Consider the following 16,301-nt stretch of genomic DNA (forward strand, 5'->3'; position numbering starts at 1 on the left):
AGACATACAAGAAATGTTGGACACTTTTGGTCCTCTAGTAGATTCTTTGGTCATTTCTAGCTACAGGATGGCAAGAATGGAGGTTCATTGGTTCATTATCTGTAATCCAAATAATGGTTGTGGTTGTATTGTGCCAAACAAGTTTAGGGGGTATGAATACTTCTTCAAATTATTCAATTTTCTTTACCTAACTTTCATCCAGTCATTTTTATAGCCGTGGGATTCAGTTAAGCTTAAGATTGAGTACAGGAATGTCAGAGGTGTTTTTTAAAGGTTAATAAAAATTTTGCAAATGCTAATGAGAAAAGGTCAGACTCCACCTCTTTTATTTATATTCAAAAAGTACAGCATTCACAGTTTTGTACGTTTATTTCCTATAACTCTTTTTCCCTTGCCTGTTTTTCTTTCTTTTAGAAACATGATGCCCAGTTTACAGGAATCCAGCTGGTCGGCATGCTGCGTGGTATCGCCTCGGGCATGAAATATTTGTCAGACATGGGCTATGTTCACCGAGACCTGGCAGCCCGAAACATTCTGGTCAACAGCAATCTGGTGTGCAAAGTGTCAGACTTTGGCTTGTCCAGAGTGCTGGAGGACGACCCGGAGGCTGCATACACCACCAGGGTAAGCTGAGCCACAAAGTCAAATCAAGAACACAATGAACTACATGAATTATTGCACTGAGAAAGGTCCTGCGGCTCATTATTCTTAAGCTTAAGTTTTTATTTTTGCATATCATAGTATGGACAGTAGTGTTTTAATTTGTCACAAAACTGCACACTAAGTTTTAACAGAATTTTCTTCTCTTAAACCAGATTTATTTCTTTCAAAGTATTTTGTTTAGAAAGTGTGAAACATAATGTGAAGATATATTTTTTCTTTGTTCAGTTCCCTTCAAAGTAGAATGAGTTTTAAGATTACTCTGGAAATTTGTAGATTGAATATAAAACCCAACATATATTTTTCCAGTTGACATATTATATATATATATATATATATATATATGTATATATATATATATATATATATATATATAATTGCAAGCATTATGTAGGTTAATCCAGAAAAACAACATAAAAGAGGATTTGTGATGAAAATAATGTCTTAACCTCATTAGCATTTCTGTGTTTTTTGTTCTTGATTTACTTCTGCAGTAGATGATCTTGTCAAAAACTGAAACATAGCAGAAGCCGTGTCATGTTCCAGACGTTCATCTGTCTTTTTTTCTGCTGTGTATATGTGTATGTGCATAAGTGGTCAGCATAGCGTCCTCTGGTCTAAACAATGCATGCAACCCTTTAAAACAGGGTTTAATTTGCTGGTTGAGAATTGCTTTTCAAATAAACAGTCTGTGTGGCATTTGCCTTTCTCACAGAAAATGAATAAAATGGAATAATAACACAGATTCACAACTCCATCATCCATGAGACTCAAAGGCTTGGTAGAAGTGTGTTTTATTGTTTCTTGTCTCTACTTGAATAAACTTTTGATTTTCGTATATGCATGTTTAGACTTTTTTTTTACTTTACCGCCACTTCAGAGTTTAATAGAGCATAAGTTTAGGAATATGTCATATTTATGAGATTTATAAGTTTATTCATGCAACCATTTGTCTGTGTTTTCACTGTCATGCATTTTCCAGTGTTTCGTTCAGCACTAGTCAGCATAACATTTTAGATCTTTTTAGATAACAGTCTGTATAACTGTGCATTCCAAAGCAAAGGCTAACTGACTTGGCTGTCTCTGCTACGACTGGCCAATGTCAACATCCTTTCCTTAGCACTATTTTCTTCATTTGTCTTGCTTTTCAGGAAGAAAAACAAATTTTATTGCACAAAGGAAATAATTGAAATATAATTTGGTTTATATTTTCCTTCCTTTCTTTAATGTTGATGTGAATTAATCTTAATTAAGACCAAATCTGTTCAAATATTTTTGTTACAATTTAATTCTGTGAGTCAATATTTTTGCTTTATAAACCGGATGGCTTATTTTAGTTTAGCTTCTCTTTGATTAATCAGAAATTTAGATCCAGACATCTTCTACTTTTAACTGGTTTGAGTACACTTGTATTAATAAAAAGTAAATTTAGAAATCTCAAAAGTTCTCTAATTTGCCATTTACCATTGTATATTGGAAAACATTTGCCACACTGGTCTATATGTGAGGGACAAAAGTTATATTTTTTGGAACCTTGAGTATTGCTAAATTTATAAGTATGTGTATTTTTTTTCATGTGCTTCAGCTTTATATTGCGAGTGGGTTTCAGTATTATGACACGTTAACACATAAATGTTTCCATACTTGGAAGTAAATTTCAATACTCTGTGAGTACCTCTAAGTTTTAGATAATAGTCAGCTGAATGAATCAGACAGTCATCCTGTCAGTTTCACTTTTAGTTTTAAGGATCTGGCATGTTAAGACAACTGAATCTTCATTGCTGCTGACAGAGCGTCTGTACGTTGTTGCATGACATTAAGAAATGTTGCTGTTGGGCAATTTCCGCCATATTTGAGTTGCAGTTAAGTAAATGCCATAGCAGTGGTTCACGTGTGTAATATACATATAGAACTCATGCTGTCTAACTTTTTAATATGTCCAACAATGTGTAGGAAGGCAGTGATGGAGCTTTTTGAACTAATACTGTACAACGTATCTTCCTACACCATTGAAACAAAATACAAAGTAGTGTTAGGGAGATAATAGGGTGGCAAAGAAGAGGCATAAGATTCCAGCCTCGGATGGAAAATTCACTCCTATACTTTATGCCTTGCTATCAAGTAATTTATTTTTGCACATGAAGGTCACAAATTACGTGAAACAACACTTGACTAGCACTTTTCATCGCGCCAGATTTGATTCCATGACTCCCCCAAGAGCCAGCAATGTCTGCAATACACTTTTTTTTTTTTTTGTCTTATGTATTTTCTGAGCTATGTTTATAGGATTCATCCACTAAAAAATATTAAGGCAAAATCAGATAATATGATAATTCTTTCTCTTACTGATCACAGGGAGGAAAAATCCCCATCCGGTGGACAGCCCCAGAGGCAATCGCCTACAGGAAGTTTACATCAGCCAGCGATGCTTGGAGTTATGGCATCGTTCTCTGGGAGGTGATGTCATATGGAGAGCGGCCATACTGGGAGATGTCCAATCAGGATGTAAGTGTTGCCAATTTTCTATTCTTTTTTAAGAAGGGGAGACAACTAAACCTATTATTAGTGTGGTGTGGGGCAACCACGACACCAAAAGAGTTGGCAGCTTCGCTCAAGCTTCATCCAGATTCTCTCGCATCCTTTTCAGAACCTTTGCAGAAACTAAATGATTCAAAACCAACTACCTCTGTTGAAAGATTAAGATTAGTTTTGTGAAACAAACTGAATGACCTACATTCCCACAGTTGGAGAGTTTTATACGAAACGAAAAACAATAAAACAACCTAAATTCTAAACAAATATTTGTATTAAAACATAAACCAGTTATTGATAAGCAAGAATAAACATGTTTTTTGGGTTTTTTTTTTTACCTGGTCTACTTTTGCTGTTTTTATATGTGCTATAATATGTGCGTTGATCCTAATGACTCAACCATCTCTAGTCCAAAACAATTGAAAACAACATTTTTAAAGAAACTTTATATAAATTCATTCTAATCCAGTGTGTTCTTGCCTGCAGGTAATAAAAGCTGTAGACGAGGGTTACCGCTTGCCACCACCCATGGACTGCCCTGCCACACTCTATCAACTGATGTTGGACTGCTGGCAGAAGGAGCGGAATAACCGTCCGAAGTTTGACCAAATTGTCAGCATTCTTGACAAACTCATTCGCAACCCCTGCAGCCTCAAAATCACAGCCAACACTACATCCAGGTATCAGCAGTATACTGAATCTTTGATTTTCTTCATTTGAGATTTTGCACATAGAGAATGTAGCACAGAAAAACAAACAATAAAGGATATGCCGTCATTTGCTAAGCCAGATCTTCCAAAACAAACAATATTTTATAATCATCTAAGAGAGTAAATTCTGGGAATTGTGAAAGTCGTAGTTTGAACAAAGGAAATATTTCTTCATTTTTTTCTTCAGCTTTGATTTGCAATCAAACTTGTTAATAAGCTCCGGTGTTATTTCTTGCTACAGCCTAAATGTACAGAATCATATCTTTTTCTCTACTCATACATTATGACCCCATGTCATAAGGCCCCTGCCTTTGAGAAAGACTCAAAGTTTAGTTTTAGTTTAGTTTAGTTTATTTCAGACAAACCTTTCACCGACAGTGTAAACGACACAAAGTACATAGTATATTTCTTTTAAAAAAGAAAAAAAAAAAAAAACACATCACATCGGTGATTATGAGTCTGAAAAGGAGTATGCTGAAGTATAACTTATGTAATCATACCCCTTTTCCAGCTGTAATTTATCACAGTATTTTCAATGTCCGATATCCTTTCTGACAAAGGAAAGGCATTGAAATGATAGTTTTAATGGTAACTGCAAGTTTACTATGTGTGAATAAAAGTTCAATTAATCAATATTAACATACAAAAGAAAGTATTACAATCTGTGAAAGTAAAAGCATTTCTATATAGTTTATTTCAGCTTGACAGTGCATAATGCAAAACTTCAACTAAAGAACTGCTCTCCTGGGAGAACAACTGGCAAAACTTTAAAAAAAAAATACAAAAACACTATTTTTTGTTTTTGTTTACCTTTAATAGCACTTTATTTCTTCATCCTCTTGCCCCCTTTTGTTGTTCTCATTGTGTTTTTTTTCCTTCTTATTTTCTTCTTCCACTGGGCTTGTCTCTATTGTTTGGGGGACAATTCTCCCAGGGGGCCGTGGGGAAGCAGGGCAGCACATGTACAGTTGTCAGTTCTGAGCGGGGAGAGAGACTGGCGTTGGGTCTACAGCAGACGGCAATGGTATTATGGAGATGTCAGAGCTCATAACATTGACTAATGATTTCTTAAGAAAGTGAAAATAGGTCCCTTGGAGTTTGCATGTAATTTTCTTGATTGGCTTTTAACACTGGGTGAGCGCGGCCTGGCCAACTGAGTCCTGCCTGGTGATTTATTAGAACTGCTAGTGCGGATATGTTTGTGTGTATGTGGAAGCGAGGGAGAGAATGTGTGGTGGCAGCGGCAGTTGCACAGCAGGAGCAGCTGCTCTCAGCTCAACACACCTCGTTTGTCTCAGGGCTGTCCTGGCAGGCTAATGTACTGCACCCCCCTCCCTCCCAACCTCGGACCGAAGCCTGCGACCAGAGTCGAGCATCTGGAGACTTGGGAGGTGGAAGTTGGTTAGAGTTTACTGTCTCTGCATGCGAATAGAAAAAGAGTGGGGGTCACTGGGCCAAGGTTGGCTGTCAGAGACAAATTATAGGCCAACAGGAGTCCAATCAGGGTTGGAGGTCACTGTCAAAATTGCTTTTCAAGGTGTTTAAAACATGAAACTGTAGGTTTTTGTGTTTTCTGAGAAAAGACATTGTTCATTTTGATCAAAAAAGTGTGGCAGTGGCAAAAAAATCTAACTTAGTGATACACTTGGTTGAAAGGTTGTAGTGCAATATGTATACTGCCTGATAGGAAAATAATATGTTCAAATCTCATTTTATGTAGTATGGCATGCTGCCCTCATGCATTTATAAAGTTTCTGCAGGTGCTTTTTCTTTCAATCCGAATATTGCATGACGTTAACCAAGCTGAGGCTTTGTTTACACAAAACCACTGTCTGGAAGCAGCTGGCATTTTCAGATGTTGATTTTGGAAAAGTTCAGCATTTAAATGGCTCTGCGTCACTGTTTAGGCGAGACCACCAAGACACCTTGAATCTGTTGTAGTTGTTCCATAAAGCATACATAAAAGTAATGATCGTAGAAGGCAAGAAGTGATTACTTAATGAAAAAGGAGTGATTATTTTTAGAGTGCTTCACTAAAGAATGATGGATGGGGTCTACAGGGAAAGTAATAAAGAAAGTAAAGAAAGAAAGCAAAAAACTCAAGTTTTTTTATTTCACATCATGTTATAATGCTATAGCCTAATCAAAAACATACCTGGAGAATTGCTTTTTTTCTTGCATGTTTGAGGAATTCTTGAATCTCCCATGGGAGTCATTTAAGTTTTCCTACACGCTGGTTCACACAAAGTGCCGCCTATTTCCACAAAGCTCTTCACAGAGCAGCCCTCTTTCCACCTATCGGCTCTTCTAGACTAACACTAGCAGCAGCATTTGTCAAACACCTGGAGAAACTGTGCTGAGCTTATCATCCAAAGTACTTCTCAGTCAAAGCTCCTAAGAATTTCTGGTAACAACATAATGTCATGACAGTTAAGAGGTTAACCCAGAGCATAGCAATCTGTTTGTGCAAGGGAATAAACATGGCTCTGTAAATAAATAGTGGGTATGGTTGATTGTCTATTCTATTGCCTGGATATCTTGTTGGATACCAAAGCAACGTGCATAGCAGCTGTACCAATCTATATATTACAAGAAATATTTCATTGCCACCATGCTGGTGTGGTTGTAAAATGACTGAAGTCTGGTCATGCAGCCAGGCTGGTTGTTTCAGATTCTCTTAAATAGAATGTTCTGGTTGCACATCACTGATAAATAACTTCTGATTCTCCCACATGTCTTCCTTCAGGAAACAGAGTGTGAACTCTCACAGTGGGAGAAATGGGAGAAACTCTCAAGAAATCTATCTGCAGAGACTGTCCAAATTCTAGCAAAGTGGGCTAAAGAGGAATCAGCATCAGTTCTGACTTATTGTCCTACTTCACAGTTTTTTAAACAGATATACAGCCTGATTTAAAAATTTCAGTTAAGCTGAGTCTTAAACTTTCAGATTTCCTTTTGCTGCTACCTATTGTGAGGTCATTTCTCCCTTCAATGCCCTTTCCACATCTACTTTATCTGTTAAAGTTGCACTCATCCAGCTATTCTTTCTTCCGTGAGCTCCATAAAAACTGCATAACTGTGGTATTTGAAAGCCTGAAAAATTGAAAGATAGACTACAAAGCACAAAAACTGACACCAATAAAGGGGCCAGACTAATTCTCTGCAGTGGTTTTATGCTTACTTCTGCTCAAACGGGATTTTTCTGCATTTCTATATGCTGTTAAATCCACAAGAGGCTTTGAAAACATCCTCTGGCATCAAACAGCTGCTCTCTTTTCCTTTTTCTTTGTTTATCCCCTTGCATCACATCATTCTCTTTCCTCACCAATAATCTTGTCTCTTGAGTTGCCGCAAGAAATGTAACAACATAGGAAACAAAGAAAATGATAAGAGGGAGGAAATAAGGTCATTTGCAGTTTACTTCCCAGTGGACACAGTGGAGGGGGAAATGTAAGCAGAATATAGAAAGAGAAGAAAGGAACACGAAGGCAATCGGTACAGGTGGAAGATGGAGAAAAAGATCAATAATCTTGCAAGAAAGATGAAGCTCCATACTTTATAACAGTATAATTTGGTGGAATTTTATATATAATTTGTAATTGAGTTGCTTTTTACACAGTATAAAACAACATAAAATCAATCTATTTAAATAAAAATAAACAAGAAAAGAAAAAGAACAACTAACAAATGAACTTTTTTAAATTAAATATTCACATTTTTGTCTTTTCCCTTCTCAAGCAAACCACCCCCTCTATCCAGCTACAAATTCCCTCCCTTTCAGACAACCCAGTGTTTCCAGAGAGTCCTGGGGGGCCCTCAGCACTTTGACAGGCCTCTGATCTGGCAGGAAAAGACTCAATCATTGTAAAAACACCCACTCCACCACCTCAAGAGCATCTTTTTTTTCCTCCACCTTTTTCCTTCTCTCCTACTGTCTCCGTTAGAAATCCCATGTCGCTTTTCTTCTCTCAGTATACTGCCTTGCCTCAGTGTGGTGCTTTTGATGGCGTTATCTAATAGCAGACTGGTAAATTTCTCGACTATATTTTGAATCTCTTAAAAACATCCTTACTTCAGTATTATGCATACTGCAGAGAACATGCCTAATTGTTGGGAGTTCTTGTTGAAAGTGAATGAAAACTAAAACACAACATTTTGTGTAAAGGCCTTCTATTTAAAATATGTTAAACTTCTTGACTTTTTCAAACGTCTCTGTTATGATCTCTATTCTTGCATTTATCTCTGAGTTCCATCTCCCCAGATCACACAAACTACCACTGATAGTGCCTCAAACCCCTCAGAGGTATTATGTCTGCCAGAAAGAAGTGGACTTCCTGGTATTCTAATGAGTTTGTTTACATTGCTATGAATAGCATCCCCCTGGGAACTCTACCTCTTTCTCTGGTGCTGTACTTTCCTGCTTTCCATTATTCTCTTTTGTCCTGTCTCGGTACAGGTGCCTTTTTGGAAAGACAGGTGGAGCATGTCCTTAAAAAGTAAGAAAGGACACAAAGTGCTCTGCTGTTATCGTTAGTTCCACTTTGATCTCAAGATAGATTGACCCGGTTTCATATTCACTGCGTTGATGTGATCCAGTTTCCCCAACTGCGAACGAAGCCAGACTGCTTTAGCATCATGAGTGACGCTGAAAACGTGATGTCCTGTCAACTTGTGTTCATTTTTCATCTTCAGCTTCCTCTCCGCTTTCCGTATCTTTGTTAGTTGGCTGTTTTACTGAGCACCAGCTAACATGGTACATTTCATTTGATCTAATTTGAACCATCCAATGTAATAACATCCAATTTTGCATTCTGCTACAGAGTACATGCTCAGCAGGAAGTGGTAACGAAGTTAAACAGAAACGGATGCTGGTTTTGATGGCAATCTTGGCTCTAAATATATATAATGAAAATAATTGACTCCCACACAGACACACATGCACAATAGTTTATTTATCATGGAAGGTTTTTCTTAGCTATAATGTAATGCTGTGTAAAGGTGACCATCAGTAATGGAAAATGTAAAACCTCTTGGTTAACTTTCATGAAAGAACTGGCATTTCATATGTTCTTTACTAGGTGTCATAAAGGGATCGTAGTTTTTTGGCTTCAAGAACTTTGTGCCATTAAAGGGTTTCTGAAAGCATTGTTTCTATACCATGCTCTTGCAACAAAAATTTTGATGAACTCTGAAAACTTTAAACAACACATAATCTAAGTAGAATTAAAAGCAAAGCATTTACTCAGTCAAAATGTATCAAATATCTGTATCTGTCTGCCTTCTACAGTAGCTGTGTGATAATATATGATAGGTGTAAGATTTTGGGAGATTACATTTGAGACAAACCCTTCAAGGAGCCCCCATTGTGTTCACCTTTGAACTTCAACTTCCCTTCGGGGAAATATTTTTCAATCACACCCCACTCAAATATTTGCTTGCATGGCACATGCTTTGCGGGACAAGCTTGGAGCCAAGACAGCAATATAAACTATGTACACACTTAAATCACATAGCAAAAGCTGCTTTGCACAAGTTGTGGTTGAATGGTAGCCAGACAGCACCTGTCAGGCAGTATATCAGTTTGTCAACTGATGACCGAGGTGATGCTTATCCACCTGTTTTCCTGAAACGATGCTCTGAATTCATATGTTATCAAATATTATGAAAACTTACAGATCATGTGGCACTTTGTACATTTGTTTCTCAATTTGTCATCTGCCTTTGTCTCTTCTGTCCCTTAGACCAGCGAACCTGTTGTTGGACAGGAGCAGTGCAGAAGTTCCCTCAGTGGGGACGATGGGTGACTGGATGGATGCCATGAGGACCTTGCCTTGCAAGGAGGCCTTCTCAGGGGTCAGCTACAGCTCCTGTGACACCCTGGCCAAGACCTCTACAGAGTAAGATTCCAACAAACAGATAAACTATCTGGATAGCTTAATCTTCATAGTTCATCACCAAAATATTTTGAACTGGGTTCACAGGTCTAACGTGAGCTAGTTCTTGTCCATTTAGGACCTAAAAAGTATAGGTCATGACATCATTTACAAATGCCATTACCAAGTCCTTCGTTCTTTTTGTTTCTTTGGGGGGGGGTTTTCTTTAGAGATTCACAGATGTCACTACAAATATCTGTTTGACATCGTGTGTTCATACTCTGATAATACAGGACCTGATGCCAGCGTGATGGAGGCTTTGTTTCCCTTTAACAGACAGTTTTAGTTTGCATATACTTTTTCTAACCCAGCAAGTGATAGCAATGCACCATCAACTGAATGTGAGTCACATAACAAGAAGACGACAATGTACGGATGCAATTGACTTTATCTATTGATGAGAATTTGGGATTTTGACGCCTTCTGTGTATGCTGACATGTGAGATTCCTTACTATCTCCACACTGCAGACATAACATTGCATAAAGCTGAAGTGGGCCTCTGACTGTAGTTTTGGGAAATGGCTAAAGGGCAAATACAACTAATTTTTCACAACATTCAGTATGTTTAATTAAACTAAAATACTTGAAAATCTGTATTAGACCATTCTACATTAGTAGCAGAATATTTAAAACTAAGTCTGTGATTTAAGAAACCTTTAATTATACATAGAAAAATGAATAATAAATTATACATAAATACATACATACTTAAATGTAAGTACTTGTACTCAAACTGAGTTTTAAAGAATCTGGTATCAGTGCAGCTTCTAAAAACAGGCAGTCATTAGTGTTGAACTAAACATGTTAGATGGAAGAAGTTTGTAACAAATTAGATAATGTTGGTTTGTGGAGCTGATATCACCAGTTGGTCAACATTGGCATATTCTGAAGAAGTCTTCTGTATCTGCCTTTTGTCTCCTCTATTATTTTTATCCATTTCCAATGGTTTGTAAAAACACATTGGTTTACTATCCATAGCCATGTTTCATCCACTTACTCAATGGATTTTGTTAAAATATTTAAAGTTTTTTTTTTTCAATCATCTTGTTTGGGAGTGAGTGGAAATAATAATCTCACACAGGAAAAAATGCATTGGTCCTCAGTGATTTTCCTGTTGGTAAATGTCTGATTGGATCAGTGTGGTATTAATCCACTGAAGACTCCATCTAAGACACCAAGCTCAGGTACAAGGCTAAGAGCCTTGGCTCAGATTATGTATTGCTCAATATAGATTGCTCTATTGATTTGTACAGTTTTAATCTAGTCCTTGACATTCAGCACAAGGCTTGGCAATGCTCTGACCTTAGATGAACAGTCATACTCCTGCACACTGTGCTGACTCATCTGCTGGAGTAATTGATTAACCCTTTTTCGAAAATGGGATGGACCAATGAGAAAATACTGACCACTTTGGAATAGCATATTTTCCATCTGCAAACATCAGTGTGAAAAAATGTCTACCTAAACTGCACAGCACATGAAATAGCATACTGATATGTAAAAATGTATTTTGCACCCCTGGACTGAAGTTCTAAAATAAATTGTTTGCCATAAATGGGATAACTTCAGACATCATAAAATCAACTCTGTAATTAATTTGTGTTACTCTATTAAGTAGGGAAGAAATCCTGTGTTATGAAAAGAATTAGTGATGGAACAGTTATTGGCACTCAGTACTGTTCAACCCCATTTTGCCAAAAAAACAGCAGTCGACAATGCTTCTCCAATAACAATTCACAGAACGAGTGATTTCTTTTGCCATTGTCCCAGGCCATTAGAAGGAAAAGTAGGCTCATGAATTCATAAACCCCAACCCACCCAAAGTATTTGGTTCCAAAAATGTCAATCTTAGTAATTCACAGTTCTAATTAAAGTTTCTGAAAATAAAATTTTTACTTCTTCTTTTATGTCAGGTCAAGATCATGTTCATATGTTGGGAAGACAGAAAGTCACAAATTAGCTCTGATATAGTTGAAAATAGTAAACCTAAATTGGTTTTATGCTTCAGTAAAAAGTTAAAAGTATGTTATGAAGATTGTTAGACGGACCAACAGCCAGTAATTAGCTTACAATTTGTTAGTTTTTAAATATCTTCATACTATTTAAAATGCACTCAAGTTAAATGTTGGAATTTTAGCCACATTTCAAATGTGAGATCATCCAGCCACAAGAAAAAAATATTAATTTTAAGTCTTTTACACACCTTTAAACAGAGTGTTTTAGATTTAAAATACTGTATAACTGTACAAATAATCTAATAGCAATCAACTCATTTCAAGTTCAAATGAATCTCTTGCAAAATCTGTCAAAATACATTAAGTGTTGGATTTTATCCCAGACGTACCAACTCTTATTGATATCTTGTATAACATGTTGATGGGCCTGGCTATTTTTCAGTAGAGTGGTTCTGACGGAGGTCCACATCACACCAGCTACATGCCCAGAATGGGAGCCATCAATGGGAATCACCACCCTCTAACGCCCAGCTCCTCTCCACCCTAAAAAGGCTCTGGATGGTGGGTCAAGGACTAAGGCCCAGACCCTGTCTGAGAGCAAAGCTTTACTTCCAGAGCTGCTGCTGGGCTTCCACTCACAACTTGCAATCTAATAATGGCAAAGTTTGTGTTGTAGTACTGCAATAATTTTGTATGCAACTCCACCGATTCTACTAATGCAATGCTCTAATCTGGAAAACATAACAAAAAAATCACTTTTTTGACATGTAGCAGTGTCTTGTGTGTATCGTAGTCACATTAATGGTTTTGTTTGTGTAGTTTTAGTAATTTGTGTACTTCAAAAATGTTGCCAGTCTCTTCAGAATTTGCTAACAATTAATTGTGTTTCTTTTCTTCAGGTCTATGCCACTTAACACTCCTAGCAATTATAATTTAAGTGGCCCAAACGTTTTTTTTAAATAATTGCTCTTTTACTGAATGCATGTACAAAAAAAGATTGCTTGTGCAAGTATTAACCAAATGTCTCTGCCATGTTATCAAATTTAACAACTACTGCATTCACAATCTCTTGCAGTGCATAAGTCATACCCTTTGCATATTTTACATTTTGTTGTGCTACTGCCTCAAATGTTTATGTATTTATTATACATAAAATCAATAATTAAGATCAATAATTAGAAGTACATACAGTAAATGTAAAGGAAAAAGAAACTTAGTCATGGGGATGCTTTTCTTGAGGATGGATGGAGGTAAATATGATGCAATTGACAAAAAAGAAAAAACTCTTAGAAAGTCAGATAAAATGTGAAAAATCTGAAGAGTATGACTATGTTTTCAAGGCACTCTACAGATAAATCTTTATCTCCTGTCTTCTCTTTATCTGATTGTTTTCTTTTTCTTTTTTTTCTTAATGTTCTTCAAACACCAGGGATCTGAAAAAGGTTGGAGTGACTATTGCAGGACCGCAAAAGAAGATTGTGAGCAGCCTGAAAGCCCTAGAATCCCATACCAAGAATGGTCCAGTACCTGTTTAAAAACAATAACAAGAAATGAAAACCACCAGAGACTTTTCTGTTGGTCTGTGTTTACACACACTAACACAGTGGCTACATATCTAAATAATATGGAGATGCAAATGGATGGAAAAGAAAAAAAAATGTCTCATGTGATGTCTTTCACACATTGTTGAAAGCTTTCTAACAGAGAAGTGGGAAAGGGTTCAGAACTGACCTGCTACCTTGTAAGCTGACTGGCTCACCCCTCTCCCTACAAGCCCACATTGAGATGCCTTACTGACTAATAGAGGGGGGAGAGAGAAAACAAAAGGTAAGGAGGTCAGAAAGACATTATGAGGAACGCAAGCCTGGTCATTATTGGAAAACATAGCAGGGAGAGACAAAATGCTGGAGCTGTCCTTGGCTAACGCCGGCGTCTTCCGAAGGGAGGAGAACAGCTGATATGCCATGAGTAGAAGAGCATGGCAGACATCCACAGCTGATTTATATCATCTGAATTGATGAAGTCTGAGGCTGGGATATGAGTTGCAGCTACCTACATTCAGTACTCAGTCCAAGACATGGCCAAATTCATGTGGACTCACCTATTGTTTGACTCTGTAGCTCTAACATAAAGCATTTGCATTCAGTAGACATGCCACTAAAAGCAATAAGGTTGTAATCCATCAAATCCATTCATCGTATGTATTAAATGCTGTGCTTTGAAGACGAAGTGGCCATAACACTGCACACCCAGAATTTTCATTATTGTGACATCTTTGTTCCATGTGCTAATGTTAGGTACTATTACCCACCACCTTCATGTGGAATCTCAGGATGAGTATATCCTGTTTTTTCCTACAACAGGAAACCGGTGGAAAGCTGAGATGGAAGGAGTTTAATGACATGAAGGTAAAGAGGAAATACTTAGAGCAAAGCAAATGCAAGGAGCCCAAAACAGAAAAAGTGATCTGTCGGTTGCTGGTCATTTCACCCTGTTCCATTTCATACCTTTGTAATTGTGGTTGTTCAAAACCTAGCTGTTCTGGGTTCACAATGGCATTATGTATTGTTTGACTCTTTGCACCTATCATCCATTAAGTAATACTCACTTTTTTATTTTAAAGTGATCCCTTATTACTTCACTTTATAATGGCACCCAGCAGGAGATTAGTCAGAGCTACTGTAATTTGATCAGGGGTTAATCCGTATCATAAATAAATGGGAATATGGAATAGTACCAATATTTTTCATAAAATATACAGTTAAGATTAATTATTCTAGAGATTTCTACAGTTCTTGAGAGGGAGTTCTGTTACTCATAAAATATGTTACTAAAAATACTGATAAGCAATATTTTAATTTTATGGATAACAAATGGTTTGTTTACAAGTATGAACTGGAAGTAAAAAGAACTAAGTAGCAGTGCATAGGTAAGACATGGGGGTACAGGATGGCAAAGGGGTGAACAGACCCAATTGTCTGTATGAAATGTTTTTGTGATGCAGAGTTGTTTTCAAATATGACTTTGAGATTAAGTTTCTTCTTTGGGAAAGACAAGTTTGCGCCAAGACTTCAAAACAGCTGATTTTTTTTTTTTTGAATGGGCAAGGTAAGTAAGTAAACAAGGTGGTCAAGCTGAAGATTTTACACAATAGCTCAATGAATAAAGCCATGTGAAAAGCTCTCTCTTTTTTAAATTTTGGTTTCAAATAATTTGAACTACACTTAAAAAAATATAGAAAACTAACTTAGAACTAATGAATCTTGTTGTTTTCCAAGCAAAAAAATAGAGTGCCTCCTGTAGTTGGTCTTGATCATGGTGGAATCACCAAGAAAACATTTATTTTAGTTTAATGTAATAAAGTGTTTCTCATGTTTTCTTTAGAGTATAGCTCAATCATCAATTGCCCCAGTCTGACTCAATATTAAAATGTTCTGATAACAATGCAATACATCCAATAAATTATTGCTTTCTGAAATAGTAACTTGATATGCCACGTCCATCATGGGATTTCCTAAAGGCACCTTAAAATATCTATGTAAATGGAGTACATATTTAACGATGCTAGTCTTCTGCTTTGATGTCACCCAGCTGGTCCCTCAGTGCAACACTTACCCAGTATTTTTGAACTGGCACTTTGGTACTTTGTGCTCTTGAACGCGTGATATTTACAATGAAGATGCTGTCTTTATGCCTCTTTAAGCACTTGGTACACATTACTGTAGCACTTTGAATGACAACGTTTTTGCCTTGGCTGTAGACTAAGCTTGATTAAAGCACAGGGGTGCTGTTGGTGCTTTTGGGAAACCCAGCCCTGTTCAGTGTGTCAATTCTGTCTTCCTTTACTTGGTCTACCTGTGGATGCTGCTGTTGCTGATATGTGTTTGAAATTAGCATGTACATAATGTAAAACCATCATAAAGAAAGCAACTAGCACTCCGGATCTCACTATATACATGGCCATCCATTTTTTTTGTACAAATGTTTGTATGTATAAATGATTGAATAAAAATTGTGCAACATTTTTAATTAAAATTGAGGAAAAAAATCATCTGTATTATATTTTATCCTACTTTGAATCATACTTGTTAGTTTTTTCTACAATAAAAAGGCAATTATGATTACATTATTTATTTGTTAACATTATACAATGCATTGATGATTTTTGAGCGTAGATTAAATTATGTGTCTGTGATGTCTTGATATGATTTTAACACAAACTTCATAAACCTGAGACATCTGAGAGAGCAATATTGTTACGGACCCTATACAAATCCCTAATTTTATGTCTAAAGACTGACATGTGTGTCTGTTTGAGTTTGTCTGCAAATGTAGATGGCCTTGTCTACTAATGTAAAATGGTTTGTAGTGAAAACATTTATATTTTTATAATAAATAATTCACAAAATATTTTCAAAAAAAATGAATGATTACACAAATGCTCCTGTGCTTTATTTCACATGTACTCTAGAAAAAAAAAAGCAAAACAAAATAGAAAAAATCTTTTATA

At 36.6% G+C, this 16,301-nt stretch overlaps 1 protein-coding gene across 6 annotated transcripts in view; it reads left to right on the plus strand.

Moving 5' to 3' along the window:
* Window positions 1-16,201, plus strand: part of epha3 (eph receptor A3) — a 111,200-nt gene extending 94,999 nt beyond the window's left edge. For 4 of the 6 annotated variants that reach the window (XM_028022801.1, XM_028022800.1, XM_028022803.1 and 1 more), the window contains 5 exons: window positions 415-624; window positions 3,016-3,165; window positions 3,679-3,872; window positions 9,644-9,799; window positions 13,221-16,201. In XM_028022801.1, coding sequence (XP_027878602.1) covers window positions 415-624; window positions 3,016-3,165; window positions 3,679-3,872; window positions 9,644-9,799; window positions 13,221-13,326 — 816 coding nt within the window. In that variant the 3' untranslated portion in view covers window positions 13,327-16,201. Of the gene's footprint in view, window positions 1-414; window positions 625-3,015; window positions 3,166-3,678; window positions 3,873-9,643; window positions 9,800-12,233; window positions 12,353-13,220 lie in introns of all 6 variants that reach the window. The other 2 variants (XM_028022806.1, XM_028022805.1) reach the window with 2 other exon arrangements.
* The last annotated feature ends 100 nt before the right edge of the window (window positions 16,202-16,301 follow it).

The sequence above is a fragment of the Xiphophorus couchianus genome, chromosome 7 (assembly GCF_001444195.1).
Source record: "Xiphophorus couchianus chromosome 7, X_couchianus-1.0, whole genome shotgun sequence".
Lineage (NCBI taxonomy): Eukaryota > Metazoa > Chordata > Actinopteri > Cyprinodontiformes > Poeciliidae > Xiphophorus > Xiphophorus couchianus.